Source organism: Mastomys coucha, unplaced genomic scaffold (assembly GCF_008632895.1).
Source record: "Mastomys coucha isolate ucsf_1 unplaced genomic scaffold, UCSF_Mcou_1 pScaffold7, whole genome shotgun sequence".
NCBI classification, from domain to species: domain Eukaryota; kingdom Metazoa; phylum Chordata; class Mammalia; order Rodentia; family Muridae; genus Mastomys; species Mastomys coucha.
The window spans coordinates 102184005-102202453 of NW_022196913.1; the positions used below are offsets into that span (position 1 = coordinate 102184005).

Genomic DNA, 18449 nt, shown 5'->3' on the forward strand with positions numbered 1-18449 from the left:
AAAAAAAAGGTAAAAATAAAAGGACCATTCAGGTCCATAAACTGCCACCCTGGGGCTGGCCAGAAGATGTACTGCAGGTGACAGGAAGTCCCGGGGCTTTCCCGGGCCTACAGGGGACAGAGGAAGCCAGTGGGTGGTTCTGGAAGACACATTTCCAGCTACTGTAGCTGAGTACCAAGTACCACATACTCATCAAAGGAAACTTGAGGCTCTTGGGGCTTCAGCAACCTGTGCTGGCCTTCTCAGTACCGTCTGTTGACACCTTTGCTGGTATGTGGGCGTGGCTAGAATGAACTGGGCCTGCAAAACACCAATGTCCGTGTCATTTTCCATGCTCTTTTCTGTGGCACAAGTGACAGCTGCAGTTTTCTAAGTGTCACGTCCATGACGGGCAGCGTTTCCACTACCAAAGCAGGTCCCTGTGCAGAGCCCTGTACAGGGTTCCAGGCCACCCTCCCTTTTGGTGACAATCCTAGAGTTAAGATTGGAGCTGTAGTCCTTGAGTGACTGTGGCTACTGGTGGTACAAGGGGCTCACCTGAGGGCTGGGTTTAAAATGCTGACTCTTGGCTCCCTCCTGTGGCTCAGTTTCCAGGGATAGAGAACCTGGTTCTCTCTTGGGCCCAGAAGCTTAGAGCCGAGCCAGTGTATTTTCAAGTTGGTGCAGGTGACACATTTATCCTTTGGTTTCTGATCTGCTTGAAACTGTAAGTTGGCATTTGAATTCCAACAAAGGCATCTCCCCTAGTAGAAGCCAAAGCCTTCGTAGTACCTGGCGAGGGTTTGCTGGGTGCTAAGACTTACATAAACAGCTGTGTTTATCTGAGCTTTAACTCCTGTTTTCAGAAGCTTACACTAGGAGGCTAGGTTAAAATCTACCCTCCAACACCAGGAACAGCTTGACTCTTAACTAAAGTTACCCCTTAACCCGTGAGCCAGCGCCATCTGTAAATACACTGAGAACTTGGCCTCAGCACTGTTATCCTGTAAGGGAAGGCAGGGCTGGGAGCAGGTTAGCAAAGATGATTCGGGAGTCATACTTCTGTTTCTGGCCTATTTGCTAATTGCTGCCTGCCCTGGCTGCTTTGGGGTGCCACCTCTAGCCCTGAAGCCTGTGAGCTGAATCTTTAACAGCCACCTCTTTGTTGCCAGTCCCCTTGAAGCTGAGCCCACATTTATAAAATTCATGTATTTTATTCATTTACCTGAACTCTTCCTGCTCTGTGAGCATTGCAGTGAGAACATGGAGCTGTCTTTGCACCCATAGGTCTGTTATCCCCTGGCCACAAAGGAAATGTCTAAATCAGCTTAGCAGGCTCATGTTAGCATTCAGTTGACTTCATTCTCATCTAGGCTACTGGCCACTGAAGCCAGGCTGAGTGGATCAGCCTGGCACCCATAGATGCTGGCGCACAGTTAGCATGATACTCATGACAGAAGTGAGCCCATTTAATAGCCCCACGACACAAGAATGGGGGAGATATAAATATACTCCAAGCATGAGAACCCATCAAAGAGGGCAAAATAAAAGGTGAATGTCATTAGATTGTGTCACCAATCCACTGCCCCCTCTGGGAGTTAGGAAGACTTACAAATGGGGGAGGGGCAGGCACAGGCTTAGAGTAGAAAAAGACAAGGAGAAAAAAGGAGGGACACTGTCATTGAGGCCATAGGACTAGGACTGGCAACTGCTACCCATCACGCTCTGGGACCTGGAGGGGATCACTCCAGCTGCGCCTATGGAGCTTACCTCACCGAAGACTGTACACATCTGAAGGAATATGCGCAATTTGTACTGAGCACTCAGAGAACCAGGGTGTGACCCCAGGGACCCTCCAGTTTCTAGACCATTCTCCTAGATATGGCTGCGGCTCTCCAGAGGTCAGCTGATAAAGTTTGTGTGCCACAGGATTTGAAACCATAAGCAACCAATGGGAGACTGCATTTTATCCTAAGCTAAGCTGGCTCTTCTTGGGTCCCGGATTGTCCAGGTCACTGTTCCCCTCTTATGGAAAGACCCCAATAGGAAATCACAGTCTTCCCTCGTCAAAGACTGCTTTCCTTGGGTGGACGGAACTTATCTTGCTTTGTGAACAGACGGGAAATGTACTAGCTTTCAAGAAAGGAAATGGCAGCATCTTCCTGATGAAGCTTTCTTCTGCTCCCAGCCATCTTTGATTAGAATTGTGTCATGAAGCCTCTTGACTGTAGGAATCTCAAGAATAGCCTCAGATCAAGAACTGCTCATGTGGACTCCTGACTCAGTGTTTTTCCAGCCACCAATCTCCACCCCTGCATACTTTTCCCTGCACCTCATTTCCAGGCCCCTCGGGCTCATAGAGGGGACAGTAGATACGGAAGAGCACATTTGTTTTGTCTACCCCAGCATTCTGGCTGTACCAGGAATGACAGCCACACAAGACAGCCAGATTCAGCACTCAGCACATTAACATATTATGATCCTTGTCACAGGAAAAGGCACGAAGCTAAAGGCATGCAAATCATCTCCTCTAGGCATACTACATCTGTTGCCTTGGATGTTCAGTAGCCGTGGCTGCCTGCAAGGACTACCACAGGAAATCCTTCACATTCATCTTGGAGAAGGGACTCATGAGGCTTCTCCCTATTGATATACAGGTAGTTAAGGGATGCTGGGTGACGGGCTTATAAGGCCTCTCCCCTCCCTGATACAAAGTGTTAAGAGTTCATAGTGGTGTAGCTGCCTATAAGTTGCCCAAGCCCCTATGAGTAACCTCTCATGGAAACTCCTGTAAGTAGCCCCAATGAAACACTTGGATTCATCAAGATAGTCTTGGAGGAATTGTCTCGTCTGCCCTCAGTGCCGTATCTGGAATGAACAGTTGTTTGTCTCCCTATGAAGACTTCACACACGGTGGGAGTGAGGGGGTAACACAGGGCGAGACTGGAAGGCCACACACTGTTATGTATCTAGAATGAGCTGTGACAGACTGATTCATGTTTTCCATCTCTGCCCGGAATCCACATCATTTGGTTTGTTTGTTTGTTTCAGTCAGAAAGTAGTGGACAACTCACAAAATGGCCTGATTTCAGATGCTTGGGATCAACTGAGAATATGTTTATTTAAAAGCAATTTTAAATATTAAAAAAGTAGAAATTAACACATACAGTACTGAGAAACTGTCACATTAAGTACATGTGAAATAAAACGTGTACTGATGCTTCATGGTAACTCCCAGGTACGAATGTGGGATTTAACTAGTGGCAGGCATGACTGGGCTCCTATACGGCACGTCCAAGTCGTAGGCAATAAGAAAATAAATAACAATTGCTGTCCAACAGGAAAATAAGACACACTGTTTGCAGACATAATTTTTCCCTTCTGGGGAGAAAAGGAATGAATTTGATCTTTCTTTCTTAATGTTGCACACGTTCAAAATATTATGTCATGTACAAAACTGTAGATAGTGGCTTACCCCATTCCAGAACAAGGTCAGATTTAAACTTAACAAGATTGCCAAAGGAATGTCTACCTAGTTTTCCTATATGTTCCACAGTACGATGGAGTAAAGAAAACTCAAATTCCTGATGGGAAACAAACAAAAACCAGAAAAGAAAGGTATGAACACACATATGTGTGAGTCCCTGCAGCAGAGGAGAATAACAACTCTTCATCATTTTAGAGATGGAGCTTGTTTGTTTAAAACCAGCTTATGTTCAAATCGACAGAAGACAGCCTAGACCTCCAAATTGCAACTCTGAAGCGTCTTAAGAATGTGTGACTGAAACGGCATGCTGGGCAACCGCCACATTCCCGAAACCAAGACGGCCTCTAAACCAAAGCTGCTGGCGGTCCGCCAGCATGCTGTCAGCCGCCTTTTGCTCCTGGGTTTGGTGTGGGGATGCACAGGTGCCTGGACACCATGGAAATAATTGTTTAAGATCAGTTCCCAGTAACAGCTGATAGAGTATTTTGCAGGTTTATCATGCAAGGTTTATTTCTTGGGTGGCTATTGAGAATTCTCACTATCACCACTTAGGCAGAACTGAGTATTTATTTACTGAGCCCTGTGACTACGAAAGGGCTCTTCCCACAGGCTTCGTGGGAACTTGGCTTCTGTGAAATCAGTGGTTTTTTTGTTTTGTTTTTGTTTTGTTTTTTGTTTTTTTTTAAAATCCATTGCCAAGATTATCTGTTTAAGAGTATTTGTCTTCTGTGCTGTGGTCAAAATGAACTTAAATGTCAAATGTGACATGGCATGACAGCACATCTCAGAATCACAACAGTCCTGGACCCAGGAGGAAAACAGCTCTGGCATCCTTTCACCAAATTCACTCTGAAGCCAAAGATGGAAACACAATCTGCTGAATGGGCTGAGGGAAAAGAAGCAAAACAAAGAAAAACACAGGCAACAACAGAGACAGACAGACAGACAGGCAGGCAGAGATGGCTTGCAGAGAGCTTTATCACAGTGCAATTCATAGCAGCATCCCACAACTCGGTTATAAACTGACCTGAAGGGCATATGTTCACTGGCTAAGTTGAGGGTAAGAAAATTACTCTAGCATTGGAATTTAAGGAAGAGATGAGGGAGGAGAAAAAGAAAAGTGTGGTGTCAGCACCTGGATTCTGCAGGAGAAAATGGAAAGACTGACTTTACAGTTTTCCAACTTGAACAGTAAAGGTTTACTCCAGAACAAAATGAAGAAAATCATGTTGAACCGACCCCTTAGACACTTTTCAACACCTCTGGGGGTGCTGCATCAACACGATGTGCAAACACTCTGGAAAAGGCCAAATGAGTGACCAGAAACAAGCATTGTTGCAATCTTGTAACTTCCGCTTTAATGGCAATCAAGTTTAAAAATGTACAGTTCACTTCTTCATACTGTTTGTTCCTTTATAAAAGGCAGAATTTGGGTAAGCGTTTAGATGCATGCATAACGTAGAGGCAGATAGTTTCTGGCAGTCCTTGGTTCCTGAAAGTTGGACTTCATCAGATGTGGTTTTAAGCTTTTGTCAAAATAGTCATGAAGGATATGTTACTTCTGCATAATGAGGTAATATCTCAGGGGTGGCCACTCGCCATAAGATGTACAAATCCACTCATCTAAACTTGCACGAGGCTGCATATGCTGGAAACTGCTGCAGAGGATTGTGTCAGTGAGTATTTGCTGAAGGAATAAAACAACTAACTGAACACTTTTCTGTAATAAATACCAAAGTAGGTTTTTGTAGCTGTAAACTGTGTACACAGATAACTACAGGCTGGCTGGCCAGGGGCTAACTTTACGTTCCACCCGGAGCGCAGAACCCACCTCTGCTAATGTTGCATGTTGAGTAACGCCATTGAGAATACTGCATTGTTAGGAGTCAGTACTGCACCCTTCAACAGCTGCTGGGGACTCTTCACCTGGAGAGCCAGCAGTTCCTATACTCCTGGTTTTTGTTTGCTCATAAAACAGCACAGAGAGATGTAAGTGCTAGATGCCAAGGATGGCTTTGGCAAACCAGTAAGGCGCACCAGGTCCCGAGGTTACCCTAATACTGGTGAAGGCAGAAGACCACAGGATATTTACAATACATACTATATTCCCCTCCTGAGTGGCCCTTCCATGAGTTCTTGGTCTGTAACAGCAGCTATATACATGTTGTACACAGGATTACATGGAGGCAGCGGTCTGGCATGAAGGGTGTGGACGGACAGAAGGTTCTCCTTTTTGCTAGTCAGACAGGATGTGAACAAAAGACACTGGAAAGACACCCTTCCTTTCAGGCTGTCCTTCGATATGCCCAATCTGTAGGGAGAAAGGAGTAGTTAGACAGGAGATGGCAGGTAGCACGCAGTGATAGGTGTACTGGATAAGGACCCACCCATGTCTGCCTGTCGGCCTGGGGTGGCAGCAAGCTCACCCACCCTACCCTGTGCTGAACTGCACAGTGTTTGATAATAATAGACAGCACGGCAAAGCAAAAGCACCACGAGCTAGTCCTTGGCCTTTCGGAAGTGTCAGCACTTCCCATGGTGCTGCATGGAGATGGAATTACTGAGGAAGGCTTCCACAGGCGTTAGGCGCCCACACAGTCATCGCATGGAGAAGCCCAGACAAACCTTCATAAACCTCTTGCTTATAAAACTTGGTTAAAAAAAAGTCCCTCTTCAGGCTTGTGCGATTAAGATTACAAAAGGACAAGTGTGCACGCAGCAAGGCCCTGTGCCTTCTGGCTACTGCAGATGCTGTCAGTGGTCTGAGACTGAGCGGCCTATGGCAGTTTTACCATTTGCAGCATAACCTGCAAGCCACGGTTACTTGCAAAACTTCCCTAATTACCTCCATGAGATCAACGTTAACTGCACTGAAAAGCATCCTGTTGTAGGCTCTCCACCGAAAGCACAGCAAGAGCATGTGCACTGGCTGTAAACGCCCACTGGGTACACAGAAGGGTGCACCAGAGAGTTGGGCAGAAAGCCGGACAGGCCAGCTTTCTGTTTCCTTCCCTCAAGTACCTGTAGTAGAGTGTGGCATGGACTCAAGAGCTGTGCTAGGCCTCCATGTCCCAGTCTACCTGAGGAATGTGGTTAGTGGAAGGCCCTGGCCTACCTCTCTCCTACCAATCTTAGTTGGTTCTTTGCTCAGGTTTCCTGAGTATTAGGATTTTAAGCTCTTTAGTGAGAATGACTGTGGGTTGATGGCTTATAGAATTTCCCTGAGGCATGATTCTGAAGTCATAAAAATGTTCCTTTTTCTTCCAAGAGTCTCATTTGGAGTCACTGGTTTCTAAGTGACTGTGGTCACCGCTGGATCAATATAGTAACATTAACAGACTGCATGAACTCTAGATATTACCACAAACAGGTTTACAGACAGGGTGAGCTTAACTCAAGTTCCCAGTACTGGTAACTGACACCGCTAGGGTACAGTGGACTCTTGAGTCACTGTCCTAAACTGGCCTTTTAGTGTACACTGGGAATAGACTCCGTCTCTGCCAAGGAAGGGCCTGAGTATCCCCAGCTCATCCTGACCTAGGAAAACCATGTGCTCAGGGTTACTTGGCCTCAGCACCGCTGATGTGCTCTGCTGGGGAGCTTCCCTGAGCACCTGTAGGTGGCACACCTGAGTTTTACTTGTTGTATGCTTAGAGTCTACTTCCCAAGTCCTGATCACTAATACATGTCCTGACAGTGTCCAAGGACCTAGGGTGGCAAAACCACCCCAACTGCTGTTGAGAAAACTACTTCAGTCAAAGCAGAGCCTACAGTTCTTGCAGGCCCAGAAGAAAGCCGAAGGTGTACGAGTGTTCATGTGCAAGCAAGTCAATGTGCATTTCTGGGCAGTCACTGGTTCTGCTAGCCCAACCAGGTCACTGCAGACAGATGTGAGCCTTTCTTGGTCGGAGGTAAGATTCATGCTGATGTTGAGACATGGAAACAAGGACTGTGTTTGTGGACATTTAGCATTCTTACAGTGTGTGAGGAAGCCACTGTGCTCTTTACTAAAGATCTGAGGAATGGCTTAAGGGCTGAGCTTGCATGGGGTCATGGCAGCAGCTCATGTCTAGAGCCAGGCCTGACCTGGGATTAGATCTGTGGCTTGAGTTCTGTGACTGAACAACTAGAAAACACACACACAAAGCTAGGCTGTCATATGACATCATGGGGAAAGAGTAACATAAAAATGTGAATACTCATGGCCCATTTTCAAGGTAAGGTTATCTCTTTGTAGCATAAACTTAGTGATAGAGGGGCAGATGGAAAAGGTCAGGCAGGATCCTCACAGCCACCTAAGGAGTGGAGGCTAGAGAAATGAAGGAGTCGATCAGACAAACAGGTACTTACCCACCACTCCTGGTCCTCTTCCCCAGTGACAACGATCACTTCCCCCTCAATAAATGTGAGCTCATCGTCATTGTCTGCCTGGCAGTCATAAATGGTCTTTACACGCCTCACTTTATTTTTCCCCTGCAATTAAAAAAAAAAAAAAAAAAAAAAAAAAAAAAAAAGAACAGGTTTGAGGAGAGAGCAAATAATCAGAATAGCACTCTTCACAAGCCAGGTGATTCTGTGCCCAGCCTCGGCTTTCTCGTGTGTGTGTGTGTGTGTGTGTGTGTGTGTGTGTGTGCGTGTGTGTGTCTGTCTATCTGTGTAGAAGACTGACACGCTTCCTGCGTACCGTACATTCTCAGGAATGGCAGTCCCTCTTCTGGCTGGCATCAGCAGATAAGTTTTGGCAGAGAGCAACCAATGCAAGTAGCAACCACAACTCAGCTTTCTCAAAATGAGTGAAGAGCTCTGTCTTCCCTGTGTCAACTCTGCCCCAGTATCAGCTTGCAGAGAAATGACAGTAGAAGCTATAAAAGTATTGTTTGGAAACGACAGAAAGCAAAATGTGCAGCTTCCTGCATGTTGAATGTGCAGCACAGACAGATTTCTAAGTGCCTCATGCAAAACAGGTCAGGCCAGGCCAGGCCAGGGAAGTCCAGGAAGCCTGGGTCTAAACAATTGTGAATCTGACCAGTACTTTTTGGCTGAACTTCCAGTTCTGTGAAGACAGGAATATGGAAACAGAGTCTAACACCTTCTAAGGAATACTTTTAGCACCCAGTTACTTAGATCATTGGCAAAAAGAACAGCATGTTATCTCTTTAAGTGTTCTGGGCCAAGTGCCTTTTCCTCTCTGTCCCTGGCATCTCTCTGGCTTTCCTGATGATCCTGGTTCATTCCTGAACTCCCGGGGGAGAGGTTGGAACACGTGTGCTGGTGTGTTTGGAAGATGGGTAGAACCATGGCAGCAGACTTTCATCTCAGTGCAAGACTGAGAAGGCCTGCGATGTGTTCACTTATAGGGAGTTTTAAGTAGAATACTGTCACTAATGCAGGCAGCAGGAGCTGGAGTTCTGTGCATAACAGAAAGACAAGAGCAGTAGTCAACAGCGCTGAAGAAGGCCAGAAGGCCGGCAAGCCAACAGAGGGCTCAGGTCTATGTGAGGACGGCCACTTTACCTTCAGTGCTGATGCGTAGCACTGGGATAATAAAATGACCCAACAGAGGCAGCTCACACAGTAGTAGTAAGAGTCTTGGTTCTCTCCCTTAATTTGTGTGTGAGATTGTGTGAGAGAGGAATGACAAGAGGGCTACCAAACCTCATCAGGGCTTTCCCTCTGGTTCCAGTGGGAAGACACTGTGAGGAACACACACTTAGAAGTTACTCAAAATTCAGGGACAGAGACTGGCCCTCCAGAAGAGTGAGTTCAACCCTCCTGAGTCAGAGGCACAATTGCTGAGTGTATGCTACATGGCTGTAACACACTGCTCACTGGCCACTGTGCTAGTATCACATAGGCCCTTTCTGGACTTGACGAATCAGAGTATGGAAGGACATTGCTAGCTAGGCAGTTACATCATGTATTGAAGCCATGTCTCAAAGCATGTCAGCTGGGGTCTAAATGTTCGTACCCACCAGGCTCCACACCACCCCCAATGCTTCAGTAGGTGGGAGAGTGAGTGTGGGCCACTGTTCTCTTCCTATGGTGGAGCATGTGGCCTCCTCCCACCCTTGGGAATTGCAGTCTGAGGATGCTGCTTAGTGTTGGAGTACAGAGCACACATACAGCTCTGAGTCCAGTTTCTGGCACCACGAAAGAAGTGCAGAGGCCTTGTGAGAAGAGCCTGACACTGGCTCCCACCCACCGTATTGATTTTTCTCGGCAGTGGTACAGGTGTCTCTGGCAGCGTGGGTGTGAGGTCGTTGGAGTCCTCAGATGCTTGCTTCTGGATGGCATCTCTGGACTGCACATTTGGAGACAGATCCCCAGTGTGTGACCTCTGTGTAACCTCTGAGGGTGGCTGCACCTTGGCTGAGACATCGCCAGCCTGGGACTTTGCCAGCAGATCCCCCAGCTGTGGCTTGGGGGGAAGGTCCTTCATCTGTGGCTTGGGAGGTAAATCTGAGAGCTGTGGCTTAGGGGGCAGGTCACCTAATTGGGGTTTAGGGGGCAGCTCTCCAGGCTTAGGTGGCAACTCTCCAATTTGGGGCTTAGGGGCCAGTTCCATAGGCTTTGGGGGCAGATCTCCAAGTGGTGGTTTCTGGGGTAACTCTGTCAACTGTGATGATTTCTGAAAAGTCTCGGGTGGGATGTTGGCTCTGTCGAGGGAGAGATGATGGCTGGTCTCTGTCTTCCTTAGTGCCACTGTGGAAAATGATGACAGAAGAGGAGTCACGGCACAGAGAAGATGAAGGTGGACAGTGTCACGGTCATGGAACAAAGGGCAAACACTCTCCAGAGCACTAACCTGAGTGAGCGCTGGGGACAAGCAAGCCCAAGGCTGGCCCACATCTAGCCCAGGCCAGGATAAAGTTGGAAGCCGAGAAAGATCTACATTACAGCTCACAGCTCTGGGCCTTCACTAAGCCAGTGTGTGCTGACCACATCAATCCAGAAGTAAAGAACACATAATATGATTTATGAAAAGAAGACTTCATTGTATGTCACTCTACTAATGCATTTAGTCATTTAAAAATTGTTAAGTATTTTCTCCTAGATTGTTGTTGTTTTTGTTTGTTTGCTTTGCTTTTCTGGACAGGGTTTCTCGGTGTAGCCCTGGCTATCCTGGAACTCTCTCTGTAGACCAGGCTGGCCTTTAACTCAGAGATTTACCTGCCTTTGCCTCCCAAGTGCTGGGATTAACGCTGTGTGCCACCATACTCTGCTATCTCCTGTATTTTTCCATAGGTAAAACTTTTTAAATATATTATTTAGTAAAAGCATTTGCCATGTTATTTAAGTTTATTAGAAGTACAGCTACACAGAGAAACCCTGTTGATAAACCAAAAAACAAACAAGCAAACAAAAGTACAAAGTTCCCTGTGAAGGGGCGTGGCATTCAATCCTCTAGCTGTGTTTATTTCCACTCATCTTATGAATCTCTCAGTACTGGCAAGAGGTGTCTTTTGTTGCCTACCCACCACCATGGCACCCTGTTAAACTCTGGTGACACACATGGTCTGATGAACATGTCACACTACACACAGTGCTATATTATGCATTGTCTAAAACGGCTTTTGCCACTTTATGCACTTGGACATTTCTAGGTCAATATCTCCTATTCTCTAACAGATGCCACATCTGGAAAATTCCACTCTGTACAATCATCCTTGTAATAATGCAGGAACTTGAAGAATAACGCTTGTGACACTCTTAGGACATTCTAGCTCACTCACTCACTGTGTGTGGTGGTTTGAATGAGAATGGCCCTCACAGGCTCATATTTGAACACTTAGTTCCCAGTTACTATAACTGTTTAGGAAGGTTAGGAGGTGTGGTCTTGTTGAAGGAGGTGTGTTCTCTGAGATTTCAAAAGCTCATGCCATGCCAGGCTCACCGTCTCTCTTTTCTCTCTGCCTGCTGCCTAAAGATCAGAAATAAAGCTCTCAGCTATGATTCCAGCGCCATGCCTACATACTTCCTGCAATGATGATTATGAATTAACCCTCTAAAACTGTAAGCAAACCCCCAATTAACTGCTTTCTTTTATAAGACTCAGTATGGTGTCTCTTCAAGAGCAGTACGATAGTAACTAACACACCTTGTCAGTATATAACTTTGGTCAAATTATGTAACCTTTCTGAGTTTCAACTTCCTCACCTCTAAAACTCTTGTCTCAAAGGATGATCATGATGATGGCATGAATTAGTAAAAAGAATTTACAGTGAGAGCATGACTGGCATCAGGCTTCTGCAGGGCGACATTATTGTTGTTACTAAGTAGGGTTCCTGTAGGCCAAGTAAGAGCTGTAGTCTTATGACTGTGGTGTTTTTTTTGTTTATTTTTATTTTTGGTTTCTGAGACAGGGTTTCTCTGTGTAGCCCTGGCTGTCCTGGAACTCACTCTATAGACCAGGCTGTTTTTGAACTCAGAAATCCGCCTGCCTCTACTTCCCAAGTGCTGCGATTCCAGGCATGCCACCATCACTGCTCTGCTATGACTGTGGTTCTTTTCTTGGTATGGAGCCGGGCACTTAGTGTGTGCTCATGAAGGTACATCAAGGAGTCATACCAAGGGTGCTACCCTCACACTGTAATGTGTTTAGAAAAAGCATCCTCAGAAGAGAGGGCCAAGGACAAAGAGGGGATGCCTCAGTGCTATCCAGCAGTCCTGACAGTGCTCTGCTAATGGCCTGCCATGCTCCTCTTTAACGATGTGAAGCTCAGTGAAACTTGCTCCTGGGCTGCCCCATGTGGCATGGCTCAAAAAGTAAAGCTAAGGGCTAGAGAGATGGCTTGGTTAAGAGCACTGGCTGCTCTTCTGGAGGACCCAGGTTTGATTCCCAGCACCCACATGGTGCCTTATAACAGTCTATAACTCCAGTTCCAGAGATCCAATGTCCTCTTCAGGCTTCCACAGGCACTGCATGCACATGGTGTACAGACATTCACAAAGACAAAAGACTCATACACATAAATATAAAAAAATTAAAACCAAAATTAAAGCTACACTAGTTATGTTCCTCTCTTGGAGGTGCAGTCCAGGACTGGGATCCATGGTGGCTCATGGCTCTGAAGATGAGATGAGGGAAGCATGGAACCACTGGGGCCTGTGCTCTGAGAGTGTTACAGAAGTTTCAAGAAACTGCAACAAAGGGACTCAGCTTTGACAATAACCAAACCATCAGTGTGCCATGTGGGACCCAGGCTGCAGCTGAAGGAATGGACCTCAGTTATGATAAGAGCAGCTACAAGCCTCTCTGTGTATAATGATTATAGTGACTCAGAAAATGCTTTGCAAAAGCATGAATCTGCATCTGGTGACAGCTGCCAGAAACCCAGAGGAACATGAGAAAGGAACACTGGGAATGCAAAGAGCAGAATCCAGAATGCAAGCCCTGTGGGTTCTGAAGCATTGATGGTATGATGCAGGCACTGTAGTTTATATGACCTGAGAGTTTCCACAAGGTCTACATGTGCAATATTGTCTTGGTTCTGAGGTAGTATGGGTGAGACAAGGTCATGAGGGGGTAACTCCCGTGATTGGATTCTGGTGGCCTCATAAGAATAGAGCACATAGACATACTGTCTTCAGCCTTGTGATTTCCCAGGTCAGCCACAAGGCAGGCTGTTGCATCAAATGATGCAGCCCCTAGACTTGACACTTCTGGAACTGTCAGCCTAAATAAGGCACTTTTCTTCAGAAGGCTACCAGCCTCAGAAATTTTATTTTAGCAATGATACATAGAAAAATAAACAGAAGTACTTTAATCTGAGAGACAGACTGACTATATTTTATTTTGTTCCTTATTCAAATAATTTGTTTAAAAAAGCCACTTATGAGACAATTGAGGTGAAAGAACTTTTTTGATTTGTTGTTGTTGTTGTTGTTTTTCGAGACAGGGTTTCTCTGTATAGCCCTGGCTGTCCTGGAACTCACTCTGTAGACCAGGCTGGCCTCGAACTCAGTTTTTTGATTTTTTTAAGATATGAAGACTGGGTTGCACACACATGAAATGACATGGTGTTTGGGATCTGCTGTGGAGTGACAATGGATTGCTAAGTAGGGAATCAGACAAAAGACCAGGGCAATGCTCTTCAGCGTGGAGGACGAAGAGCCCCTGGAAGGCTGGGTTACAGTTTGGTTTTTATTTTTGCATTTTTTAGCAAGTTTGTTATGGAGAAATTTCAAAACAGTGAAAATACTGATAGAGAAAGTGGGGGTACTCTGGGGAGCACAGATCAGGATGGGAGATCTAGTAAACATGGCTGTGTTCTGAGGGAAGACTTGGAGGACAGTGATGCCGGAGGGGCCAGGAGCTGGAGTGCAGTCCTGACCATGGGCCACTGAGGCACAGGGTGGTGGCAGGCCCAGCTTGTACCCTGCACAAACTGTGTTTTTTTTTTTCTTTTTTTTAATTTAAGGACAGTGTTAAGGGAGGGTGACACTTGTGAGGAGCATCTATCTGGCAGCAGGGAACTTCATGAGGTCATGGTCAGTGACTGCCACTATGGTTATTCCTATAGGCTCTGTCCCAAGTCAGAGCACACATAGGGTCAGCCACTGAGCACACAGCAGTGGAGGAATGGCAAATGTCAAGGAGAGCTTTTTCTGTTGGACTCCCACTGGGTCAGGAGGATGGGAAGGGTGTGAAGGAGACAGAGGCAGAATAGCAGCAGCCACAGGGGGACTAAGAATCTTTTGGGTTTGACTCCTGGGGAAGCAAGCAGCAAGGCAAGTAGAAGTGGTCAGTGGTCATCATGAGAGACAGGGCGGAATGTGGGCAGAAGCACCAGGAGCCACCCAAGACTGCGGCTGCACGCGGGACAAAGTCTGAAAATCACTACCACTTTGACCAAGACGGACAGACTGGGTGTGCAGAGAAGCCAGCCTTCCTGCTCCTCAGTCAGTAGCCTCATGTGATTCAGCCACTGTGGCAGGAGCACAGCCCTACTGCAGATGCGCCACCTGACAGAGAGCTCTGCAGAGGGGTACATCTTGATGTCTCTACATTAACCTCGAGTTTGCCTTCTCCTAAAGCACTGAGCTGGGACCAGTTCTGCTGTGGACACTGAGCACAGGCACTGACAACCTGGAGCCATCAGAGTTCCTCTGAGCAGTTACCCAGATCTGACAGAGGCCTGCGAGCTGGAGGCATTCACAAGGACCTAACGAAGCAGGCACTTCAGATGGGGCTTCATGACTCCAAAGGCAAGTGGAGCTTTCTCTGTGCACCCATTTGTGTAGTAAGAGGCTGAAATTTCGTTAATAAATGAGAAGCATGGTCAGGATTTCAGAAGATTTGGCCAGGGAGCCAAGTGTGTGCTTGGCAAAGCAGCAGCACTGTAGACACTGGTTTCCTGTGCTTCCCAGGCACAGGTGTCCCTGCTCTGCATGACAGATGCCATCCCAGGGAAGGCTGCCTTATGAGGGGGCCATCTGAGGCATGACCTCACCCTGTCCTTACTCAACCTCAGCGCTACAGATGAGCGCTCCACAAGGGTAAAGTCAACGAGCCTCACAATGTTTGAGTGGGACAGCAGTACCTGAGGGTTAGCAGTGTGCCTTCTGAGAAGGGTTATTTTCTCAGGGAAACTACACTTGCTAGAGTGACAGTTTCAGGCTTTACTTTCGTTTAACAAATATTTGTTGGGCACTTTCTCCATACTGCTCCAGACACCTGAGACAGATCAGCAAATGAAAGAGGCAGTACTCTGTCCCCAGGAGAGGTAGTGACACTTTAGTAACAGGTGAATATGAAGAGGAGGAGTCTTACCTTTCTGAGGTAGTTTAGGAAGTACTCTCGGGCCAAGGGCAGTCTTAGCAGAACTGGTGCTGATTAACAAATAACAGTTGTTTAGAATCTAAAAGTGCCATTTTCCAACACTGATCTATGACTCAGGTTAATTATAGCCATTTCAAAATTATCTTAAAGGTTTTTTTTTTTTTTTTTTTTTTTTGAGACAGGGTCTTAGTCTTACTATGTTGTCCTGGCTGGCCTGGAAGTCACTATGTAGAGCTCTCTACCTGCCTCTGCCTTCTCAGTGATGGGATTAGAGGTGTGAGATATCATGACAAAATTCAAACTTCTTTACTAGGCCTGGAGAGATGGCTCAGAGGGCAAAGGTGTGGCATCGTCAGCCAAATCTCTAGAAGCCACAGAGAGGTAGGAGAGATCTGACTCCACAAAACCCGTCTTCTTAATTCCACAAGCAGAGCACGCTGCTTCTTTCATATCTCTGTCTGTCTGTCTCTGTCACACACACACACACAAAACCTCTAATCCTAACAAAGATAATTCAAGAAAAGATTATGATGTCCTTTTTATATGTTGGCTGGCCTAGATGGCGAAATACTTGGAAAAGTGAGGAAAAGCCAGCCAAGCCCCTCATTTCAAAGCTTGGTTTGGAGGTGAGCATGGGTGAAAGCTCTGGGCACTCTGCACACGGTGAGGCTGGATGTCATACACAGAAGTACTTCATCTCACATCATTCTAGAGGCAGCCCTCTTCACCCTCCTTCCAGAGACAGCCTGACTGTACATATCTTTGATGGCAGTCCAGCCCTGCCCTGCAGTGGCCTCTCGTTGGAGGACATGCAAATAAGTAGGGGAAGTAACCCCTAAGTCCCTGGTCCAAGTCATGTTGTTTGAATAATCAAATGTGACATCTGCTAGCTGGAAGCCACTACTTCCCTTCACAAGAGGCGGAAATGCTCCTCCAGGGTTCCAAAGAACACCTTGTTGTATTCAAGGAGCAAGAACAGGCAAGCACCTGACATGCACCTCTGAGAATCCCTTCTGGGCCTCAGGCCTCTTCCTCTGTCCCCTGGTGTTCCAAGAGTTGGCTGACTTTTCTTTTTTTTTTCTACCAAGCTAACTATCAAACAAAAGGAGTCAAAGAAAGAGGATGTGATAGGAGTTCCCCTTTCTGCCTTAGATTCCCTACCCTCTCGAGCTCTTGGGCAATACAACCTCCCGCTCTTGAGGGCAGGGAATAGCCATGCTCAGAGGAAGCTCCCAGAACATGAGAAACAGTGAATAGGAGGGCCTGGTTTCCATTCTTGACTGTGGTTTCCTCATGTTTTGCCTTAGCATCCTCTTGGGGAGGTACAGCTGCCTGATCAGTCACCCTTGAACACAGGTAAGGCCAAAGCCTAGAGGATCAGAGTCCTTTTAGGAGCACCTACCTGTTCCAGCACCATACACGGGTGGCCTGATACCATCAGAAAACACATATATTTACATTATAATTCATAACAGTAGCAAAATTACAGTTATGAAGTATCAATGAAACTAATTTTATGGTGGGGGTCACCACACCATGAGAAACTGTACTAAAGGTTGCAGCATTAGGAAGGTTGAGATGAGATCTGGTGTTCTAGTGTCCTCTGGGTAGGGGTGGGAATGGGTCTAGTTCATAGCAACTCGATCCTGTTTACAAACACTTTGTGAGCACTTGAAGTCCCACTGCAGCTACAGAGGAAGAGTAAGACTGAAGCCAGGCTGGAGGTGAGTGAAGGTATGCAGAGCCACTTTGCCATCTGTTCCACCATTTAACTTCTCTGAAATAAGTAAGACTGTGGCAATTTAGCTGATCTCATTGGGTTAGAGACTAATGGAGAGAGAGTTTTAAAAGAAGTGAGGTTTTATTTATTTATTTCTTATTTAATCTCTGTTATAGACTCAAAGCTAGCCTTCTCCACCTGTAGCTGATTCTCTCTTGCTGGGTGAGGAGGTAGCTCTCTGCAAGCTGAATGAACTTCTAGAGGAAAGAGAGATGAAAAACTCTGTTCTTAGGAAAGTTCCTGAAGTACTTACTTCAATGCAAAGAGAGGAGAAAGCAACACTACACACACACGTGTGCGTGTACACACACACATACACACACACACACACACACACACAGTCTCATTTTTATGTTAAAAAAATTTTTAGACTTGAAAAATTTGCTCAGTTAAAAAGTGAGAAATAGGCCAGGCATGGTGGTGCACACATTTAATCTAAGCATTAGGAAGGCAGAGAGGTAGGTGGATCTCAGTGTGTTTGAGGTCAGCCTGGTATACATAGCAAGTTCCAGGACAGCCAGGGCTACAATGTAAGACACCCCCCCCCCCCATTTTTTCTCAAAGAAAAGAAGAGAGAAGAAAAGAAAACAGAAGAGGAAAGAAAAAACGAGCTGGTCATGCTGGCTTATGCCTATAACCCTGTGTTTTTGAGAAGCTGGGGTGGAGGAGTACCACAAGTCTAGGCCAACACAGGCTATAGTGTGACACTGTGCCTCACAAAACCAAACAAAAAGAGAAGACTCATTCTGACAGTGTCCAGATTATTCTCTAACCCTGTGACCATCAGGGACTGGGTAACTCCTGGTGTTACTGCAGGGAGATAGACAGCTGTGCATACAGGCCTGTTCCAGGCAAGGATGTCCACTGTTGCCCAGCAGGGAGCTACCATGTAGACTGAGCAAGGATGCCCAATTTCCTTTCCTAACTGATGCTGACAAGCGCTGCACTGAGTAGTACTGGGAAGGCAGATCAAGCCCAAGTCTGTAAGTCTGCCCATAGCAACCATGAACACAACAGGAGAGGAAGGCAGGGATGGTGGCTCACCTTGCTTGCTGAGACAGCCCCTCAAACTTGTTTGCCGTCTTACTGGAAGATGATGGGCCCACATCGTTACCTACAAGGAAAGTCAAAGGTTATGGACATGAGAGACAATTGGAAAACAAACTGGCATCCTGCAGGTTCCAAAGCATCAGAAGACCTCAGTCAGAGTAGCATGTTCTTCCTGTGTTAAAATAAAACCAAACAGTGTTTGGACTGACGCTTTTACTGCTAGCCATGGACTAGGGTGAGCAGTCTACCGCCTGGTAGCTTTCTAAGATCATAAGAACTTGCTGATGTCCAGCAGCTAAGGATCTGATCCTTGGTCTAGAAGGATGGATTAAAATCAATAAAACATCAACTTCATCTAGAACAGTGGTTCT

General features: G+C 46.4%; 1 protein-coding gene across 15 annotated transcripts in view; it reads right to left on the minus strand.

Annotated features, from left to right (window-relative positions):
- Positions 1-3075: 3075 nt before the first annotated feature.
- Asap1 (ArfGAP with SH3 domain, ankyrin repeat and PH domain 1) overlaps positions 3076-18449 on the minus strand; it is a 308734-nt gene continuing 293360 nt past the window's right edge. For all 15 annotated transcript variants that reach the window (XM_031359258.1, XM_031359256.1, XM_031359248.1 and 12 more), the window contains 5 exons: positions 18073-18142; positions 15240-15298; positions 9669-10168; positions 7817-7939; positions 3076-5777 (listed from right to left, as the gene is read on the minus strand). In XM_031359258.1, coding sequence (XP_031215118.1) covers positions 5703-5777; positions 7817-7939; positions 9669-10168; positions 15240-15298; positions 18073-18142 — 827 coding nt within the window. In that variant the 3' untranslated portion in view covers positions 3076-5702. The remainder of the gene's footprint in view (positions 5778-7816; positions 7940-9668; positions 10169-15239; positions 15299-18072; positions 18143-18449) is intronic.